This window comes from Molossus molossus, unplaced genomic scaffold (genome assembly GCF_014108415.1).
Source record: "Molossus molossus isolate mMolMol1 unplaced genomic scaffold, mMolMol1.p scaffold_m16_p_5, whole genome shotgun sequence".
Taxonomy (NCBI): domain Eukaryota; kingdom Metazoa; phylum Chordata; class Mammalia; order Chiroptera; family Molossidae; genus Molossus; species Molossus molossus.
The window spans coordinates 49,057,335-49,077,807 of NW_023425388.1; the positions used below are offsets into that span (position 1 = coordinate 49,057,335).

Here is a 20,473-nt window from a genome sequence, read left to right on the forward strand (position 1 = left end):
TCAAGTGGCTAAAGGTCCACCCGTCCTGGGGGAAGAGAGCCTGGGGGAGGGGGTGGGTAGGCCCTGATGGACTCACTGCTCAACCCCAGGCTTACAAAGCATGGCTGAGAAAGCACGGGGAGGAGCAGCAGCTGCCAGCCGTGGGGCTCACCAACCACCAGCTCTTCTTTGTGGGATTTGCCCAGGTATTGCCCTTCTGGGAGGCCTGGGGTCTGCCCCTCTCTCACTCCCTCCTGGCATGTCATTAGAAATCTGGGGCATGCAGGAAAGGGACTGGGACATGGGGCCAAAGTTGGGGTGTGGAAGGCGGTCTGGGGAGGCCTCGTACCCAGAGCCTCTTGGCTGCGGCCCACCAAAGCCTGAGGAAGCCTGAGGAGGGAGAAGTCATCAGGAGGCTTTCGCAGATCTCAAAGGGCAGGGCTGCCCTGCTTGAGGGGGATGGGTGGGAGCAGGGTTGATCCTCACCATGTTCCTGTGAGGTGGCTGTGGAGGAGGAAACTAAAGCTCGGGGACAAAGTGGCTCATCCAGGGCTACCCAGGAATAAAGTAAGTGGCAGAGTGTGACTCAGGCAGGGTCTCCTCTAGGTAGTTTGCATTATCGCAGGCAGCCTCTGGGGGGTGGTCTTCTTCCCCTCAGACTTTGGATCCTGGGCAACCCCATTTCCAGTGCACCTTTGAAGGGTCTTTAAGGAATTTGGGAGGAAAGATGCAGTCCCCTGCCTTAGTGCTAATAGCAAGGGGTTGGGGCTGAGATACTGGTTGAGCCCCCGCCTGTGTCTCTGAGGCCTCCTGAGCTGAGGGGTAGGGTAGTGGTGTCCCTGGGATGGCTCTGCTGCAGCCCAGTCTGTGACCCTGCCCACATTAGACACCGTATGTCCCCGTGTCTGTCCTGGCCCGCAGGTGTGGTGCTCGGTCCGCACACCCGAGAGCTCTCACGAGGGGCTGGTGACCGACCCCCACAGCCCTGCCCGCTTCCGTGTGCTGGGCACTCTCTCCAACTCCCGTGACTTCCTGCGGCACTTCGGCTGCCCTGTCGGCTCCCCCATGAACCCAGGGCAGCTGTGTGAAGTGTGGTAGATCTGGGTCTGGGAGAAATGGCCAGCTGTTGCTAGGGCCTGGGGCAGCTCGCCCAATAAGGCTGTTTGCTTGAGTTTGGAGAAGGCAAATGCTAGACTGGGTCCAGCCCCTCCACACCACAGGTGACATAAGTCCTAGTCCCTGCTCAACTACCACATCGTGCCTCTGCTTTGGGGGTGCCCCTGCCTCCAGCAGAGCCCCCACCATTCACTGTGACATCCTTCCATGTCACCTTGCCTGAAGGAGGCCTGGGCTGGAATGGGGGGTGGACACTAGCTCCCACGGAAAGGAGTTGGCCTTTCTGGTCCCAAGCTCACTTGGCTTGATGGCCATGGGGCCTGCTGCACTCTGACAATGCAGGGCCTGGGTGGTGTGCCTTCCATGCTTCTTCTGGAGGCTCACACAGTGCTCACTTGGGAGTGGACTCAGCTCCTTTCAGCAACTCCCTCAGGGGCTTCCCTCCACCTCATGCTCCTCATACTGCTGCTTCCCACACTGCTGCCAACCCTCACTGACAGACCAACTGTGCTTAGCTCTTACAAGCCTGAGGGCCTTTACAAGCCTTCCTGCTGCCTCCTGGTTTCCCTGGGCTCAGAGTGGAAGCGTTTATGTGTAGGGGATGCTAGCTCCTGTGTCTTGGGGCACAGTTCTTAGGGGAGGACTGAGTCTCTCTGGACCAAGCTGGAAAGCAGGTAGAAAAGGGAGAGGGAAGGACAGAGTTTATTTTTACAGGGAAGAGGGTGGGGAGGGTGTGGTCTTGGCCCTGTAGGACCCTGTGCCAATAAATAGTCACGCATCAGTCAGCCTGTCTCTTTCTTCGGTCCTGTTTTCATTTATTCATTTACTCATTCCACCAATATTTATTGAGCACCTACTATATGCCAGGCACTCTTGTAGACACTCATTAACTCACTCACCAGAAATGGGGGACTGAGATTTGAAGCCCCAAGAAGACAGTGAAAGAGAGGCGGGTTGGAAGAATGGAATGAAGTTGGGTCTGATTGGGCAGAGTACATCCTCTCTTCATTGGTGGCCATATCCCCATTGCGGGCTGTTCTATGGCTCAAAGAATTTGCCACTACCCTCCCCTGGTGCATGCAACTGGGTTTGGGTAACTACTGGGCTAGGGTCAGCTTGAAAGGCGGGTGGCCCTCACCCTACAGTGGAGGGAAGCGTGGCCAAGGTAGCACATCATTCCCTGGAGCTTAAAGCACTGGCCTCTGCTTGCAGCTGAAAAGACATTCATTTCCCCATCACCTCAAAGGCTCAGTGCTCCTGAGAGTCACTCATCCCACCTACATACACTCATTAGGGCCTAGCAAGTGCCAGGCACAGAGACTGCAGGTATGGGTGCCACCCCCCAGAATAAGGGAGAGAAAGAAGCATTTATTGAAAGCCTCTTGTGTTCCAGGCACCTCTGCTAGGTGGCTTATTTCTTCATTTGTTCATTTATTAATTTATACATTCACAGATATATTTTTTAAAATGTATTGATTACCAACAATGTGCCAGGCACTGGTGATGCAGAGATGAATAAGATGAACCTTCCCTCAAGTGATTCTTCTGTTGGCACGTTCACCTTAATGAGCTTATCTGCTCACCTAATCATCATAGTGGCATATTTTATAAGTCCTCCAGTTTCCATTTTACAGATATAACCCTAACCATATCACTGAATTCAAAGAGACCTGGTTGAAATCGAAGCTCTGATAGCTGTATGAACTTGAGCCTGTTCCTTAACCTCTGTGATCCTCAGTTTCTTTACCTGTAAAATGGAAACCAGAGCAAAACAGTGGAAAAGGCCAATCTCAATTCCCTTTAAAACTCAGTTTTCGCCCTGGCCGGTTTGGCTCAGCGGTTAGAGCGTCGGCCTGCGGTCCAGAGAGACCCGGGTTCGGTTCCCGCTAAGGGCACGTACCTCGGTTGCAGTTTGTCCCCGGTCCTGGTTGGTCGTGTGGGTGGCAGCCACTCGATGTGTCCCTTCACTTCGATGTTTCTCTCTCTCTCTCCCTTCCTCTCTCTCCCTCCCACTCTATCCATACAAAAAATGGAAAAATAGCCTCGGGTGAGGATTAAAAACAAAACAAAAACAAAACTCAGTTTTCTCCAAGGTGGGGGAGGGTTTGTTGAGTTTGGAAGGGTAAGAGTGAAGCTTTGCCAGTGATTGGTGCTGGGGTTCCTGGTCCCTAGGTGATGGCCCCGGTATGTGTCCCAGAGTTAGTCTCCTGTCCAGTACCAGGCTGGCCCCATAAAGAGCTATATTTGGGCCCCTATCAAGTTACTTGGAGGTGCTGCTGCTCACCAAGGGAAGGAAATAGATGGCTATTCAAAAAGGAGCAAAGTGGCCTTGGGAACTCCATGACCAAGGGAAGGCATGGCTTGCGCCTCTGAGAGCATGACTCCAGGAGGGACAGCAAAATGTATCAGAAAGAGGAGGGGCATCACATCTGGAGACCTAGTTCTGGCTCCAGTTTACCCCCTAAATGTGTGACACTAGGCATGGCTTATCCCCTCCTCGGGGCTCAGTCTATAAAGTAAGTGGCTTGGATGAGATGACGTCCGAGGACCAGTTCAGCTTTAATGTTTTGAAAAGGAGTTCATGGACTTAGCAAATTTCTGAACCCAAAGAAATATTAGGAAATGATTTGTGAAGTTAGGATATTGCACAGAGGATGAGATTTATATGTCAGAGAGCATGATGAGTGAGAAGAGAGGCTTGGCAGCATAAAGCCTTACCCTTGACATCTGCTTTCAGAGGCCAACTTAGGATGCTGACCAGCTGGCCACTGTGACATTGAAATTCCATATTTGTGCCCTGGCCGGTTTGGCACAGCGGTTAGAGTGTCGGCCTGCGGTCCGGAGAGACCCGGGTTCGGTTCCCGCTAAGGGCACGTACCTCGGTTGCAGTTTGTCCCCGGCCTTGGTTGGTCATGCGGGTGGCAGCCACTCGATGTGTCCCTTCGCGTCGATGTTTCTCTCACTTTCTCTCTCTTCCTCTCTCTCCTTCCCACTCTATCTGTACAAAAAATGGAAAAATATCCTCGGGTGAGGATAAAAAAACAAAACAAAACAAAACAAAAAAAAAAAAAGAAATTCCATATTTGTAAAAAAGTCAAAGTGTCTAATAATAATAAGCAGCAGCTTTCATATACTGAATTCCTACTTTGTTTAAGTCTATACTAAGCACTTTAAAAACATCTCATTAGCCCTGGCCAGCTTTACTCAGTGGTTAGAGCGTTGGCCTGCGGACCGGAGAGCCCCGGGTTCCGTTCCCACTAAGGGCATGTACTTCGATTGCAGTTTGTCCCCTGCCCTGGTTGGGGTCATGTGGGTGGTAACCACTCGATGTGTGTCTCTCACATCAATGTTTCTCTCTCTCTCTCTCTCTCTCTCTCTGTCTCTCTCTCTCTCTCTCTCTCTGTCTCTCCTCCCCCCCCCCCCTCCTGCTCTATCTGAAGATAAATGCAAAAATGTCCTTGGGTGAGGATAAATAAAAAAATAAAAACAGCTCATTAAATTCCCAAATAACTTATAAGTAGGTTCTATCATCTGTTTTACAAGTGAAGAAACTAAGGGGAAAGATTACATAACTTCCAATGTCAGATAAGTCAGACTGCATTAAAATAATATTTGGAATTCATATGCTCTTAATCACCACCATTTAGTCTTTTAAGTCGTGACAGAGTTTACACTCAAGCACAGGCAATTGTCTTCTGGGCAATTTCATCATACTTCTATGTGAGACCATCACCAGCAGGTGCATTTTCATGCCACCCAGCTTCCTTGGGCCAGGCACATGAGACAAACAGGCAGCTGCAGGAAACCTAGGCACATGTTGAGCTGAAATTAAGCCAGGTAGCACCTGTTTGCTGAGCACTCTGCAGGTGCTTGGTTCCAGAGGCAAGGCAAGGTGAACAGGTGACAGACCTTCAACCTTAGTGCTGGTGAACATGCATCTGTGATATGCTCTGGTGTGTGAAGGCAAAAGGAGGATTAAAGGATGGTGCACCTGAGTGAACACATCAGAGCAATTATTCAATTATTGGTAAGGTGCTGGGCCATACCCTACACTGGCACATTGGGAAGTCCGACTAATTCCCATTCACAACTAGGTAACATATGTCAAACAATATGATTTCACACTTGGAAGCACACTGGAAATATCAGACTGGAAGAGAGTCCCTTATAAAATAAGCATAGTTTCAGTGGGCCTATTATGACTCTTAAAGGAGAATCTGGACAGTTTTCCAATGCTGCATTCTGGGCTCGAAAGAGAGCCCTAGGCCATTATTATACACAAAGATGACCTGAAGATGAATGAAAAGCCATCTGTTCATTCATTCATTTATTCATTCAAGAAATATTTGTCAAGGCCTACCACAAACCAGGTCTTAGGTTGAGTGCTATGGGCACAAAGGTGAAGAAGACACAGTTGTTCCAAGAGCTCAGAGTCTAGGGAGGGAGAAGTATATATCAAGCATGGTGGGAGTACGGGGAAGAAATGAATAACTTGAAAGGTAGAACAGGAAAAGCATCCTAGACAGGTGACATTGAGCTAGAGTGCAGAGCATGGGAGAATTTGCTAGCTGAAAACAGTGAAGGGCATTCCATACACAAGGAATGGCAATGTGAAAAGGCCAATCAGTTTGAAGGGCAGGCATGTTCAGAAATGGTGAAATGTTTAGAATGATTAGAATGGGTAGATGAAAGGGGCATAATGAGAGGTAAGAGTCTGGAGAAGAGAAGTTATAATAGTAGGTATGAAAAGAGGGGATTGTAACATTGGCTGTCCCGGCAATTAAGAGTAACAAGGGTCACAGTGCAATCTAACTGGCAATTATCACAAAAAGAAAGTAGCAACCTAATGGAAACAGTGCAATGCTGTGTCCTGCCAGGAGCACTTCTGGTGTTATGTAAATGCTGCTTTGGCTTGAATGGTTCTCAGATGAATAGAGCCATCCATAAGATGCATAACTCTACATCTCGGGCCATGAGTTTGGGGGCAGCACAGCAGGCTTGTGGGTGCCATTTGAAGGAAGTTGGTAGGAAGGGACAGGTGATGGGCTGGCCGACTGAATGGCAATTTGGCCACAAGGCTGGAAGTTTGGCCAAATGGTAGAAAGGAGTGCTTCTAAGAGGGTAATCTGACTGAAATGAAGCTTGAGCAGCACATCAATGTTATGATGGGGCCTTGAAATAACTGCCAGACATTTGCATTTGGCTAGAGAGGTCTGGGGACTTGAGTGCTTAGAGGTGGGGAGTGTGGAACAAGAACATTTACCTCAGCCATGCAGATTGCAGGTAGGTGGGAAATGACAACTGCCTTCTTTCCAATCGTCAGGCACCTAACCAAATACTTTACTTATGTTGTTTTATTTCATTCTTATATCAAATTATGAGGGAGAGACTTCATTACCCACATTTCACAGAGGCAGAAACCAGGTTGAGAGAGGTTAGAAAACGTGTCCAATTATTACAACTAGTGAAGGGCAGAATTTGGTTTTAAACACCAGTCTGCTGCTCTCTAAAGTTTATGTTCTCCCACTCACCCCCAACTTTTTTATCTTGAAACATTTTAAACCTACCAAAAAGTTAAAACAGTATACAACAAACATCCATATAGTTTTCATCTAGAGCCATCAGCTGTTGTTAACAGACTGTATTTTATGCCACATCACCCAGTCTCCTCCAAGATGGGACATGATTGGTATAAAAGACAAAATATGAGCTCTGATAGAAGGAAGTCATGGAAAAACGAGTCATTTAGGAGAAATACCTTTACAGAAGACTGAAGAAAGCAGGACAACATATGGACATCTTGAAGTCAGAGATAGTATTGGCAGAATAGCTATAGCCTACACAGTTTCTATCAGCAGACGGGGGATAGGGGAGTCATTGGTGATGGAAATGCAAAGTTATCCCAGAATCCTAGCATTGAGTGGAAAAAAGCAACACGTTTTTAGTTTTTTTAAATGTATTTTTATTGATTATAGAGAGGAAGGGAGAGAGAAACATCAATCAGCTGCCTCCCGCAGGCACCCTGACCAGGGATCAAGACTGCAACCTGGGCATGTGCACTGACTGGTAATTGAACCGGCAACCTTTTGGTGCACAGGACAACGTTCAGTGAACTGAGCCACACCAGCTGTGGCAAGCAACAGGTTTTAAAATGTGTTTCAGACCTTTACACCTGTATCTATACAAATATCTAGCTAACATTCATTCAGTGCTAACCACGCTGTGCCAGTGTTTTTGTTTTTTTAAACAAAGTTTCTGTGTTCTTTAATGCCAAACCAATAAAATAAGACTCCAGGCCAAATGGTGAGTGTTCTCACCAGATGAAGGGGAGAATTACTTTCTCTTTTCTCACCTTCTACATACATACACATAGTCCACACTGAAGGAACTTTAAGGTTTGCCTGAAAGTCAAGAGCTTGGAAGACTGAAAGATCAACGCTTAAATCCTGATGTGACTCCTTACTATATATGATTTCTTGTGTAAAATGGACACAACCTTACCAAACTCAAAAGGTTTTGAGAACAGTATGTGATATTTAAAATCAGTCCTGATTCAGTGTCCGTAATACCCGAGAAAGACCAAAAGACAGACAGAGGGCAAAGACCTTGCCTTGTTCCGTTTTTAGCCCCGTAACACAGCACTGGAGCATACGACTTTATTTACTGAGTTCTGCTCCACCTGGTTCCACTGGTGGATTTAAGATGGTAGGTATCCTCATGGTAATTACATATAAAGAACGCACACTCCTGCAACGGGGGGTGGGGGAGGGAGTGTAATAAGGTTAATATTCCACAGTGGTGTGGGGCTACACACAGATTACACAAACGTCACACACACGGCGATCAAGAGTCCCGGCTTTCAAGAATTGCATCCGTTCGTCCCACCCCGCAGCCAACGGGGGTGTCACTGGGCACTATGCACACCGTATAGGGAAACCTATGGGCGGTCTCTCGGCGCGCAGCCGGCTCAGCTCCTAGCGCAGTGAGCGCACGCGAACCCCGGCCTCGGGGCGTTCAAGACACCAGGTCCCCTGGGAGCGCTGTGGCGCGCGGGAAGCTGGGAATCGCAGTTTTCGTGCGGCTTCGGAAGACGGTCCGACAGCTGGGACTCCCGGGCTGTGGCGTCGTTTCCGGTCGCAGGCGGGCTCTGGAGAAGGAGGGGCGCCGTGGGCGACGCGCGCGAGGCTCCCTGGGAAACGGGGCGGTGTGAGAGGTGCGCGCGCAGCTGGCCGGCAGTGGCGGCGGAGATGGAGGAAGGCGGCCGCGACAAGGCATCGGTGCAGCCCCAGCAACCCCCATCGACGGCTCCCGGCGGCGCAGAGGAGAAGCCGGGCGGCAAGGAGCGGCGGGATGCCGGCGACAAGGACAAAGAGCAGGAGCTGGTGAGGCGTGGCCCTGGGAGCCGGCGCGGGCTGAGTCACGGCGGCTCCGTAGGCCTTCCTTGGGCCAGATACCCAACGGCCCCGCTGCGTCCGGGAGAGGGCGGATGGGGCGACCCTCGGGGCTTCCGGCACCCCATTTCTCTGCCCCACATCCACCATTCGGCGCTGTCACCTCCACCGCCCCCCCACCCTTACCACCGCCTCGCGAGGGGGGTCGGGACGGATCCATTGTCACTCCATGTTTTAGAACGTCTTCAAGCAGAGACTGGTCCAGGAGCCAGGCTGCTTTCCCAGCAGTGCTTTCCATTCCCGCTCTCTCTCCTCTCCACCTGGTCTCTCCTAAAGAGGCAGGCTTACTGTCCATCAGCCCCAGGGTGCATGGGAGAAGGATGTGTATGGCATTCCTTCTCTTGATGAGCTTCTTCCTCCAACTCTTCAGTCTGAGGAGGACAAACAGCTTCAGGATGAACTGGAGATGCTCGTGGAACGACTCGGGGTGAGTCATGATATGTTAACATGAGTGGGTGCCTAGTTGGAGCTTTCCCACTTGTTTGCGTTATTCCATTTTGAGGCAACAACTATGTGAGGTATATGGAAAGCTGGGCTGTATGTTAGGATCAGTGTTACGACAATGTTGTGAGGGAGGAAAGCAACAAAGGATATTTGAAGCATTTTGTAGCTTTCTGGGAGAAGCAGTTCTTGAACTCTTGACTGGGGTCATTTGTTTTTGTGCCAGGCAGTGTGCAGGTAGTTGGGGAATCACAGATGAATAAGACAGTGACTTTCCTAGGGGAGTTGTTAAATACCTTTGTAGTATGGCTTCAGAGATGTGACACTTTTTTGTCTGACCCTCACATCTGATCAGGAGAAGGACACGTCCCTGTACCGACCAGCCCTGGAGGAACTGCGGAGACAGATTCGTTCTTCTACAACTTCTATGACTTCAGTGCCCAAGCCTCTCAAATTTCTGCGCCCACACTATGGCAAGCTGAAAGAAATATATGAGAACATGGCCCCTGGGGAGAATAAGGTAAAACTAGTTCAGAAGCTGCCGAAGGCCTAGTTTAGGAATTCCTTTTCATGAGCACCCATGGCATTCGTGGGGAGTCACAGGAAACCTGATAGACCTGAGACCTGAGCTAGTTGAACAGAGCTTATCCCAGTCAAAATACTCACATAAGTGCTGGTAGGAGGAAAGCAACAAAGGAGGATTACCTTCTCAGAAGTTACTGTTTCTGTTATTTATGTTGGACACGCTTAACCTTAAGTTTTTCTTTTCTGATATTCCATGTACATTCAGTCCTTTTTTTCTTTAAAATATACCCAGTTCAATCATTTCTTTGTCTGTTGTGACAACTGTAAACTAGGAAATCCTCAGTTCTCACCGGAATCACTGCAGCAGCCTAACAGGCCTTCTTCCTGATTTTTGACTTTCTACACAGTTTGTCTTTCATACAGCAGTCATAGTGGTCTTTCTAGATTGTGAGTCTTTTCTGCTTGAAGCCTTTTAATAGTTTACTATTGTGATTAGAATAAAACTGAGAGTCCATCTTTCTCCACTCTCCCCTTATTACTGTCCTTCAACCATGTTGGTTTAAATTTTTTTTCTTTATTGATATTAGTAGAGAGAGAGAGAAAGGGAGAGGGAGAGAGAGCCAGAAACATTGATGAGAGAGAACATCAATTGGCTGCCTCCTACATGCCCCCCACTGGGGATCGGGCCCACAACCTGGGCATGTGCCCTGACCGGGAATCGAACAGGCGACCTCTTGGTGCATGGGTCAACGCTCAGCCACTAAGCCACACCGGCTGGGCCAACCATATTTGTTTAAAAGGGAGATTGTACCCTGGCCAGGTGGCTCAGTTGGTTGGAGCATCATCCTGTATACCAAAAGGTTGTGGGTACCTTCCTCGGTTAGGGTGTGTATGGGAGGTAACCGATAGATGTTTCTCTCACGTCACTGTTTCTCTTTCTCCCTTCCTTTCTCTCTAAATATCAATAAAAACATATTTTTGGGTTAGGATTAAAAAAAAATAAAAGGGAGATAGCAACACTAACCTTGGAGTTATTGTGAGGCTTAGCTTAGATGCCATGTGTAAATTTCTAGTATAGAGGCTGGTGTAGTTAATACTTAGTTTTGGGGATAGTAAAAGTGGTCTTGATTCCATAGTGTAAATCCCCCCATACTCTGGATTTAACTTCAAAGTCTGGTTTCTTTAAAGCGTTTTGCTGCTGATATCATCTCTGTTTTGGCGATGACCATGAGTGGGGAGCGTGAGTGCCTCAAGTATCGGCTAGTGGGCTCCCAGGAGGAATTGGCATCCTGGGGTCATGAATATGTCAGGTAAGACATTTTCTTGGGAACCTGAAAGGGGTTCTGAGGTATAATTCTGAGTTTGCTCTTAGAGTACTTACTATCTGTCTTGGAGTACCAGTGTATTATTGAGTTTCCCAGACACTGAATTCCTTGACCCACAGGGGAGTGTTTCCTGGGAAGCTGTGCTCCCCTAATGGTCTGGGCCTGTCCATAGGCATCTAGCAGGAGAGGTGGCTAAGGAGTGGCAGGAGCTGGATGACGCAGAGAAGACACAGCGGGAACCACTGCTGACCCTGGTGAAGGAGATTGTTCCCTACAACATGGCCCACAATGCAGAGCATGAGGCCTGTGACCTGCTCATGGAAATTGAGCAGGTGGATATGCTGGAGAAGGACATTGATGAGAATGCCTATGCAAAGGTCTGCCTCTATCTCACCAGGTGAGCGAGTATGGTAGGGAATGGTGGCAGGCCTACTGTCCCAGCACTTCTTTCTTTTTTTTTTTTTAATCTTTATTGTTGAATGTGTTACACATGTTCCTCATTTTTCCCCCATTAACTCTCTCCTCTAAACTCCTGCCCCCCTCCTGCTTTTTCCCACATTGTTGTCTGTGTCCATTGGTTATGCATGTAAGTTCTTTGGTTTATGTCTTCCCACCCCCCAACTCCACTTCCCTTTGAGGTTTGTCAGTCTAGCAACCAATTTGTACTTCTTAATCCCTTCACCTTTTTCTCCCATTCTCCCCAACCCCCTCCCATCTGGCAACCAACAAAATGTTCTCTGTATCTATGAGAATGTTTCTGTTCTGCCTGTTCATTTTGTTGGTAGATTCCATTGTCGATAGATACGTATTCATTGCCATTTTGTTTGCTCATATATTTTATCTTTTTCTTCAAAAAGACCTTCAACATTTCATATAATAACGGTTTGGTGGTGATGAACTCCTTTAACTTTTTCTTGTCTGGGAAACTCTTTGTATGGCCATTGATTCTAAATGACAGCTTTGCAGGAGAGAGTAATTTTGCTTGTAGGTTCTTGCTTTTCATCTCTCTGAATATTTCTTGCCCCTCCCTTCTGGCCTCCAAAGTTTCTTTTGAGAAATCAGCTGACAGTCTTATGGGAACTCCCTTGTAGGTAACTAACTGCTTTTCTCTTGCTGCATTTAAGATTCTCTCTTTGTCTTGAACCTTTTGCATTTTGATGATGATGTGTCTTGGTGTAGGCCTCTTGGGGTTCATCTTGTTTGGGACCCTCTGTGCTTCCTGGACTTGTATGTCTGTTTCCTTCACCAAGTTAGGGAAGTTTTCTGCCATTATTAGGCTTTCGATTTCTTGTCCTCTCTCTTCTCCTTCTGGCACCCTCAAGATGTGAATGTTGGCAGGCCTGAAGCTGTTCCAGAGGCTCCTTACACTCTTGTCATTTTGTTGGATTCTTTTTTCTTTTTCTTTTTTAAAACAACCCCAACAGTATTTTTAATTCTCAGCCGAGGACATTCTTTTTTTTTTTTTTTTTTAATATTTTGTTCAGATAGAGTAGGAGGGAGAGAGAGAGAGAGAGACATCGACGTGAAAGGGACACATCTAGTGATCGCCAGCCACACGACCCAACCAGGGCCGGGAACAAACTGCAACCAAGGTATATGCCCTTAGCGGGAACCGAACCCAGGTGTCTCCAGACCGCAGGCTGACGCTTTAACCGCTGAGCCAAACCGGCCAGGGCTGGATTCTTTTTTCTTTTTGCTGTTCTGATTGGGTGTTTTTTGCTTCCTTATATTCCAAATCGATGGTTTGCTTCTTGGCTTTACCTACTCTACTATTGAATCTGTGTAAATTATTCTTTATTTCAGTTAGTGCCTCCTTCATTTCTTTTTTTTTTTTCTTAAATCCTCACCCGAGGACATTTTTGCATTTTATCTTCAGATAGATTGGGAGGGAGAGAGGGAAGGAGAGAGAGAGAGAGACATCGATGTGAGAGAGGCACATCGAGTGGCTGCCACCCACTGACCCCAACCGGGGCCAGGGACAAACTGCAACCGAGGTACATGCCCTTAGTGGGAACCGAACCCGGGCCTCTCTGGTCCACAGGCCGAAACTTTAACCGCTGAACCAAACCAGCCAGGGCAGTGCCTCCTTCATTTCTGACTTGTCCTTTTTTATGCTCTTGAGGCCCTCACTAAGTTCGCTGAGGTTCTCACTAAGTTCATTGAGCATCCTTATAAGCAGTATTTTGAACTCAGCATCTGTTAGGTAGTTTATCTCCATTTCGCTTAGTTCTTTTCCAGGGATTTTGTTTTGTTCTTTCATTTGGGACCTGTTTCTTTGTCTCCTCGTTTTGGCTTCCTCCCTGTGTTTGTTTCTGTGTATTACTTAACTAGAGGTATGGGGCTAGCTGAGATCAGATGCTGCTCGTTTGAAAGAATTTAGGAAAACCTGAAGCAGGATCCAAGACAGGCCAATCCTATGGTTAAGCAACTGGCAACAGCTTGGGTGGGCCTGAAAGTTGGGTGGGGTGAGGCCTCAGGGAATCATCAGAGCGGGGCAACCAATGTGAGCCAGGTTGCTGGAGTCCCAGATATGGCGGCTGTTTGCCGCCCCAGGGAAGGGCCCACGAAAGGAATAAAGGCCTCTGACAGCGCACGTTGGTTCCAGAGAAAGCCCCCTCTCCAGCCCTTGCTCCAATGCCAAACAGCTCAGTTCTTCCCTGTATGTCTCTGGCGCCCCTCGAGCTGCCTCCCTTCCAAGCTTAGAGGGAGTGAGTCCGATAAGTCTGTGCGCAGGCCCTTTAAGGAGCTGCCTGGGGCTCCAGCTGCCTCAGCCTCCCTGAACCTCAGTTCCCGCTGGTTTTTCCAGCCAGAAGTTATGGGGATTCTCTTCCTGGCACTGGAACCCTGAGCATGGTGCCTGGTGTGGGATGGGGACCCCTCAGTCATCAGGGAGGACCTTCCCAGCCGAGGTGTCCTCCTGATTTTTATCCGCCACATGTGGGTATGGGACCAGCCCGTCCACCTCCACCCCTCCTACCAGTCTCGATGTGGCTGCTTCTTTAATTCCGTAGTTGTAGGACTTCCATTCAGCTTGATTTCAGGCAGTTTTGAATGATGGTTGTTCTGTAGTTTAGTTGTAACTTTGATGTGATTGTGGGAGGATGCAATACCATGTTTACCTACACCGCCATATTGACCGGAAGTCCAGCACTTATTTCTTAATTGTGCCTCCTCTGTTTTCTCAGAGCATTTGCATCAAGGGTAGCATCAAACTGTCATTACTTTGTTGATGTCTATAAGCTACTTGGGGACAGAAACATCATGTCCCCTTAGTAGTCCCAGCATCTGGCATAGTACCTGGATAACGTGTGTGTGTGTGTGTGTGTGTGTGTGTGTGTATACACACACATGGCATTTAGTAGTTATTTTCGGTAAGTGAAATAAGTGGGATAAGTGCATGTCTGGAACTTCTGATTCCTTTATTATTTTTACTTTTGTAGTTGTGTGAATTATGTACCCGAGCCTGAGAACTCTGCCCTACTGCGTTGTGCCTTGGGTGTGTTTCGAAAGTTCAGTCGCTTCCCTGAAGCCCTGAGATTGGCATTGATGCTCAATGACATGGAACTGGTAGAAGACATCTTCACCTCCTGCAAGGATGTGTATGTAGGGAAGAAGTCAATGAAGAGATAAGCTCATGGGGGGGAGGGGGCGCGCTTGCAGTTTCTGGTTAGGGCTTGAGGGGCTTTTCTGTGCCCTAAGTGGATAGGGGCTGAGCACATGTCATGGCTCTCTTCCACAGGGTAGTGCAGAAGCAGATGGCATTCATGCTAGGCCGGCATGGGGTGTTTCTGGAGCTGAGTGAAGATGTGGAGGAGTATGAAGACCTGACAGAGATCATGTCCAATGTGCAGCTCAATAGCAACTTCTTGGCGTTAGCTCGGGAGGTGAGACTTTGCCCCTTTCTATCAAAACTTTCTTGGTTGTGATTCTACTTTACCATCACCGACTAGATTCCTGATTGCAATTCAGTGGGATAGCAGAAGGAACAGCTAGGGGAGGACTCAGAGAGCAGTTGTGACCCTCTGACTTCTCTTTAGCTGGATATCATGGAGCCCAAGGTGCCTGATGACATCTATAAAACCCACCTAGAGAACAATAGTGAGTAGCTATCTGCATGTGTTTGGGGATTGGAGGATTATTAATTATGCCTTTTGTATTGGGAGTGATAGGTTGGCCCAACACATTTATCCTATAGAGCTCAGAATTCCCACATATCCTTCCTCCAGGTCACTGTTGGGAGCAAAGATAGAGGATCCTAAGAGGCCAGCTCAGAACCAGATACCAGCTGCCATGTTTCTTTCTTGCCCTACTCTAAACCAACCTTCCTTTCCTCTCCCTCCTGCGCAGGGTTTGGGGGCAGTGGCTCTCAAGTGGACTCTGCCCGCATGAACCTGGCCTCTTCTTTCGTGAATGGCTTTGTGAATGCAGCCTTTGGTCAGGATAAGCTGCTGACTGATGATGGCAACAAATGGCTTTACAAGAACAAGGACCATGGTATAATTCTGTTTCTACTTTAACTTTGTGTTGTTTTGGTCACTCTTGTTGTCCTAGGTTCATACGTTCTGAAAAGCGATCCCCAGTGCAGTTCCTAAGAGACTCTTTATAACAGTTTTCTCAGTGTAGGACCATTGTAAGACAGGTTTTTTTTTTCTTGGTATAGGAATGTTGAGTGCAGCTGCTTCCCTTGGTATGATTCTGCTGTGGGATGTGGATGGTGGCCTCACCCAAATTGACAAGTACCTGTACTCCTCTGAGGATTACATCAAGGTTGGTCTGGGCACAGCCCACTAATAGGGATATCCCCTTTCCCTGTTCGAGGGCCCACAGGACCTCTCTTTTATTTGTAAGGTCTACTTGGTTTTTAACTCCAGTTAAAGCAGGTGCTGCTCTGAGGCCTGTGTTGCATCTTTGTGGTGAGGAAGGTAGAGTAGCCTGAGTGAAGAATACCTTTGCATTTTTGCAGTCAGGAGCCCTCCTGGCCTGTGGCATTGTGAACTCAGGAGTCCGGAATGAGTGTGACCCCGCTCTGGCACTGCTCTCGGACTATGTTCTCCACAACAGCAACACTATGAGACTTGGTTCTATCTTTGGGTAAGGCTTATTTCTTCTATTTCTGGTAGCACTCAGCCTGAAATCTCTTTGAAAACAGGAATTGGCCCTTTTTACCTCTGTATTACCAAGAACTACCACCATGCCTGTCAAGTATTTGGCTCTTGGTGACACTGAAATGATGAATGAATGACCAATCCTCTTTTTGTTTCTTCCTTGGGTGTGTGTCGGGTACTGCATCTCCCTGGGTTTTGTAGGCTAGGCTTGGCCTATGCTGGCTCCAATCGCGAAGATGTTCTAACACTGCTGCTGCCCGTGATGGGAGATTCCAAGTCCAGTATGGAGGTGAGTCAAGGCAGTTGGTCATTTAGGGGAGGTGGGGAAGGTACTCTGAGTCCTACCACTTGCTGTGATAAACTGAAAAAAGAAATGGAGTTGGGGATGGGAGAGTGGTAAGTATATCACTTTTAGTGAAATCCCTTGGAATTGGGATTTTAAGTCCCAGTGGTGTTGCTGCTAATGTGTTAACATTTTGGTATTGAGTTCCAGCCATTGGGATCTGTGGGGCAGTACCAGACCAGAGTGGCAAGTAATTTAACCCAGTTTGGGTGGGTGATTCTCTCACTGTTCTGGTTATTGGTCAGCCCTAAATTTTCTTACTTGAGAAGAGTTGTTTTAGTGATAGATAAATATAGCGTAGGCTTTACTCAGAAAGACCTAAGTTCAAATCCTGCCAGCTCTGCTTATAAACAGTGTGATCTTGGACATATAACTTAACCTCTTTAGGCTTCATTTTTCTTACCAATAAAAGAGGAATAACAGTAGGACCTGTTTCATGGGGTTGTTGTGATTAAATGTTAATAGTAGACAAAGCAGTTGGTATAATGGCTGACATAGTAAGTGTTCAGTGAATTGTTGCTACTATTGTTATTTTGACCTTCCATCAGAAAGGAATGTTTACTTAGTGCAGTTACAACAGGCTGTAGGAATTGGTATCTGGAGTCAAGGTAGGTAAACTTACTACATGTAGTACTGATTTTCCTGTTTCTAGGTGGCAGGTGTGACAGCTCTAGCCTGTGGAATGATAGCAGTGGGATCCTGCAATGGAGATGTCACTTCCACTATCCTTCAGACCATCATGGAGAAGTCAGAGACTGAGCTCAAGGACACTTATGCCCGTTGGCTTCCTCTTGGACTGGGCCTCAATCACCTGGGTGAGGGGATGTCTCTCTTTTTGGGCAAAAGGCTGACAATAAGTGGATACAGTAGGAAGATTAATGTGTCAGGCTCTGCTGTATGGTAGCCAGTGTCTTCTGACCACTTAAATCTGTTCTGTAGGGAAGGGAGAGGCCATCGAGGCAATCTTGGCTGCGCTGGAGGTTGTGTCAGAGCCATTCCGCAGTTTTGCCAACACATTGGTGGATGTGTGTGCCTATGCAGGTCTGTGTCTTTGTGCTTCCCAGTGACTTATTTCTCTCCTGGACTTTTTTTCAGATTGTTTAGCTTCTTCTATTCTTGGAGGAAGCTTTTCCTTGGTGCCTTCTTATTTCTACCCTTCCTCGCTCTTACTTCTTGCTGCAGGTTCTGGGAATGTACTGAAGGTGCAGCAACTGCTCCACATTTGTAGTGAACACTTTGACTCCAAGGAAAAGGAGGAAGACAAGGACAAGAAGGAAAAGAAGGACAAGGACAAGAAGGAAGCTCCTGCTGACATGGGAGCACATCAGGTTCTGTGGGCTGCTGGGCACTCTGAGTGAGGCTCTGAGGGAAGGGAAGCTTGCAGAGGAGCTGGTTTGGGTTTGTTTTTGAACCCCTCTGGGTATTGCTGGGTATTGAAATAGCACAAGACTGGGTTCCTTACATGAGGGGTAAGGGGTAAGGACAGCTTTTTCTTCTTAGACAGGACTCTGGTCAAGGGTGAGTTTTTTTCTTCCCTGAACTCACTGGGTTCTGCTACCTCTTAAATTGCAGGGAGTGGCTGTGCTGGGGATTGCCCTTATTGCTATGGGGGAAGAAATTGGTGCAGAGATGGCACTACGAACCTTTGGCCACCTGGTGAGTATCTCATGGACAAGATGAGAATATACTGGTTTTGATGCGTAGGGTTCCTCAGAGGAGACTTTCTTGATAGGTTTTCCTGATTGAGAAATGTTTTTTTCTGTGCCCTTTCTATAAAATTTCATTAAAGCCCCTTTTACTTATTAGTTTGTTCCAGTAACAAAACTTATTTTTACTATTTTCTGTGATACCTTTGTTATTTTCTTTTGTTACCAGCTGAGGTATGGGGAGCCCACACTCCGACGGGCTGTGCCTTTAGCACTGGCCTTAATTTCTGTTTCAAATCCACGACTCAACATCCTGGATACCCTAAGCAAATTTTCTCATGATGCTGATCCAGAAGTTTCCTATAACTCCATCTTTGCCATGGGCATGGTGGGCAGTGGTGAGTATCAATCGGAAAAAGATCATAAACAGCTTCGGGGAAGGTTTGAGGCCCTTTTTTTCAATCCTCTGTGATGCTTAACATTTCCAGGTACCAATAACGCCCGGCTGGCTGCCATGCTGCGCCAGTTAGCCCAGTATCATGCCAAGGACCCCAACAACCTCTTCATGGTGCGCTTGGCACAGGTAAAGAATAGAACTGTTTCCTTAGAGTATGCTGAGGGACATATCTGTGGGGATGGAAGGGAGACATGTAGTGGCATGAAGACAACTTTGAGTGTGGTTTGGAGGGAGGATGTTGAGTGAGTGGGATTTCTGTGTGGCCAAGTTAGGTGATGTCTTTTCAGATGTGGCTCTCCACCTCCGCTTCTTTCTGTATTTTTCAGGGCCTGACACATTTAGGGAAGGGCACACTCACCCTCTGCCCCTACCACAGTGACCGGCAGCTTATGAGTCAAGTGGCTGTGGCTGGGCTGCTCACTGTGCTTGTCTCTTTCCTGGATGTCCGAAACAGTGAGTTCCTGTCAGGAATCTTATATGGTGGCACATGGTGCCCTGTCTCCACCCCTACCAGGGCCACCTTGATCATTTAGGAACAAGACTTTGAGTTAGTTCTGTACCACTCTGGAGGTTTTTAAGGCCTGTGATAGATCTCATGAAACTTTTATTTCCCACACTTTTGATCTGGCCCAAAGAGATTTTCTTTTGAGGATGGAAAACTGAGCCCAATCTGCTCCTGAGTGATTGGAGGAAAGTGATTATCAAATTTGAGGGCTATGGGCAGGGTAAAGTGGGGGCAATCTCTGGTTTATATTAAATTATGTGAGGAGAGGAGTGTGGGTTCAGCTATATGAGGGGTTAAAGTGTCAGGGCTGGAGCCCTGGCCGGTTTGGCTCAGCGGTTGGAGCGTCGGCCTGTGGACCAGAGAGTCCCGGGTTCGGTTCCCGTTAGGGGCGTATACAAAAAATAAATAAAGTGTCAGGGCTGGAGTGGGGTCCCAAAGTTTAGATCAGGCCTGTTCTGATGTCTCTGATGTGTTCCTCTCTTAGTCATCCTAGGCAAATCTCACTATGTATTGTATGGACTGGTGGCTGCCATGCAGCCCCGAATGCTGGTTACATTTGATGAGGAGCTGCGGCCATTGCCAGTGTCTGTCCGTGTGGGCCAGGTGAGGGGTTAAGTAGGGTGGAGCTGTATTCTAGAGCTTGGAGAATGCAGGTATACCTGCTTCTATGAAATTGGTATGGGCTCTGGGTTGCTGCTGCATTTCCATCTGGAGTCCCTCATCTCAATTTTTCTCCCCTTGCAGGCAGTGGATGTGGTGGGCCAGGCTGGCAAACCTAAAGCTATCACAGGGTTCCAAACACACACAACCCCAGTGTTGTTGGCCCACGGGGAGCGGGCAGAATTGGCCACTGAAGAATTTCTTCCTGTCACTCCCATTCTGGAAGGTTTTGTTATCCTTCGGAAGAATCCCAACTATGACCTCTAAGTGGCCACTAAAGGTTCTGAGCTGCAGCTGATATGTCAGTGGGCCATACTTCCTGCTGCCAGGGATGGACACTGCTCCAGACCTTTGGTGGAGTTGTTACCTCCTGTTCTTTGTTACTGGGTGAGATAACTTTGTTGAATAAAGACTTTATCCCCAGGGTCCCTTTCTGTTTGTTTTCTGGGGTATGGTGGCCAGAGGCCAGACTGGGATGGGGAGTAGATGTGAGATGTTTTTGTTTGTAGCAACTCTGAGCCTAGGCTAGCAGGGAGGCTGCCTTGAATGGAAAGAACCAAACCCTTTTTCCTAATCATCTTAAGATAATAGTTCATCTTTAAGGGCATAAACCCTTGAGACACTGATACATGTAATGAATCTTCTTTTCTAGGAGATGCATATACACAGATTTTTACAAATAACTGTGAGGTGCTTGTGGACCCATATACGTCCTACCCCAACCCTGTCAATGCACACCCACCTCAAGCCTATCATTTCCTGACTTTGGACTAAACTAAGGATCCCTGCTTGAAGAGGCAGCAGAATTAGCCCCACTCTATAATTTGACTTCTGTGCTGCTGATTGAAAGGGACATCTTTAGCTCCTGTGAGCCTCTGTTACTCTTGGGAGGTCACCCTTTGAGAAATTGATCATGTTAA

The 20,473-nt window shown here is 47.7% G+C and overlaps 2 protein-coding genes across 4 annotated transcripts in view; both read left to right on the forward strand.

Moving 5' to 3' along the window:
- LOC118617204 (endothelin-converting enzyme 2) overlaps positions 1–1,880 on the forward strand; it is a 31,426-nt gene extending 29,546 nt beyond the window's left edge. For all 3 annotated transcript variants that reach the window (XM_036242938.1, XM_036242935.1, XM_036242934.1), the window contains 2 exons: positions 90–185; positions 901–1,880. In XM_036242938.1, the coding sequence (XP_036098831.1) occupies positions 90–185; positions 901–1,077 (273 nt within the window). In that variant the 3' untranslated portion in view covers positions 1,078–1,880. The remainder of the gene's footprint in view (positions 1–89; positions 186–900) is intronic.
- A 6,435-nt stretch (positions 1,881–8,315) lies between these two features.
- On the forward strand, positions 8,316–19,981 carry PSMD2 (proteasome 26S subunit, non-ATPase 2). Its single transcript, XM_036242879.1, has 21 exons — positions 8,316–8,477; positions 8,917–8,973; positions 9,343–9,507; positions 10,701–10,822; positions 11,010–11,234; positions 14,278–14,436; positions 14,577–14,721; positions 14,875–14,935; positions 15,185–15,331; positions 15,498–15,604; positions 15,801–15,928; positions 16,144–16,231; positions 16,938–17,100; positions 17,225–17,326; positions 17,468–17,613; positions 17,858–17,941; positions 18,161–18,329; positions 18,420–18,514; positions 18,715–18,841; positions 19,378–19,496; positions 19,638–19,981. Exons 1-21 carry the CDS (start codon positions 8,343–8,345, stop codon positions 19,818–19,820), a joined length of 2,727 nt encoding a protein of 908 aa, XP_036098772.1. The 5' UTR covers positions 8,316–8,342; the 3' UTR covers positions 19,821–19,981.
- The last annotated feature ends 492 nt before the right edge of the window (positions 19,982–20,473 follow it).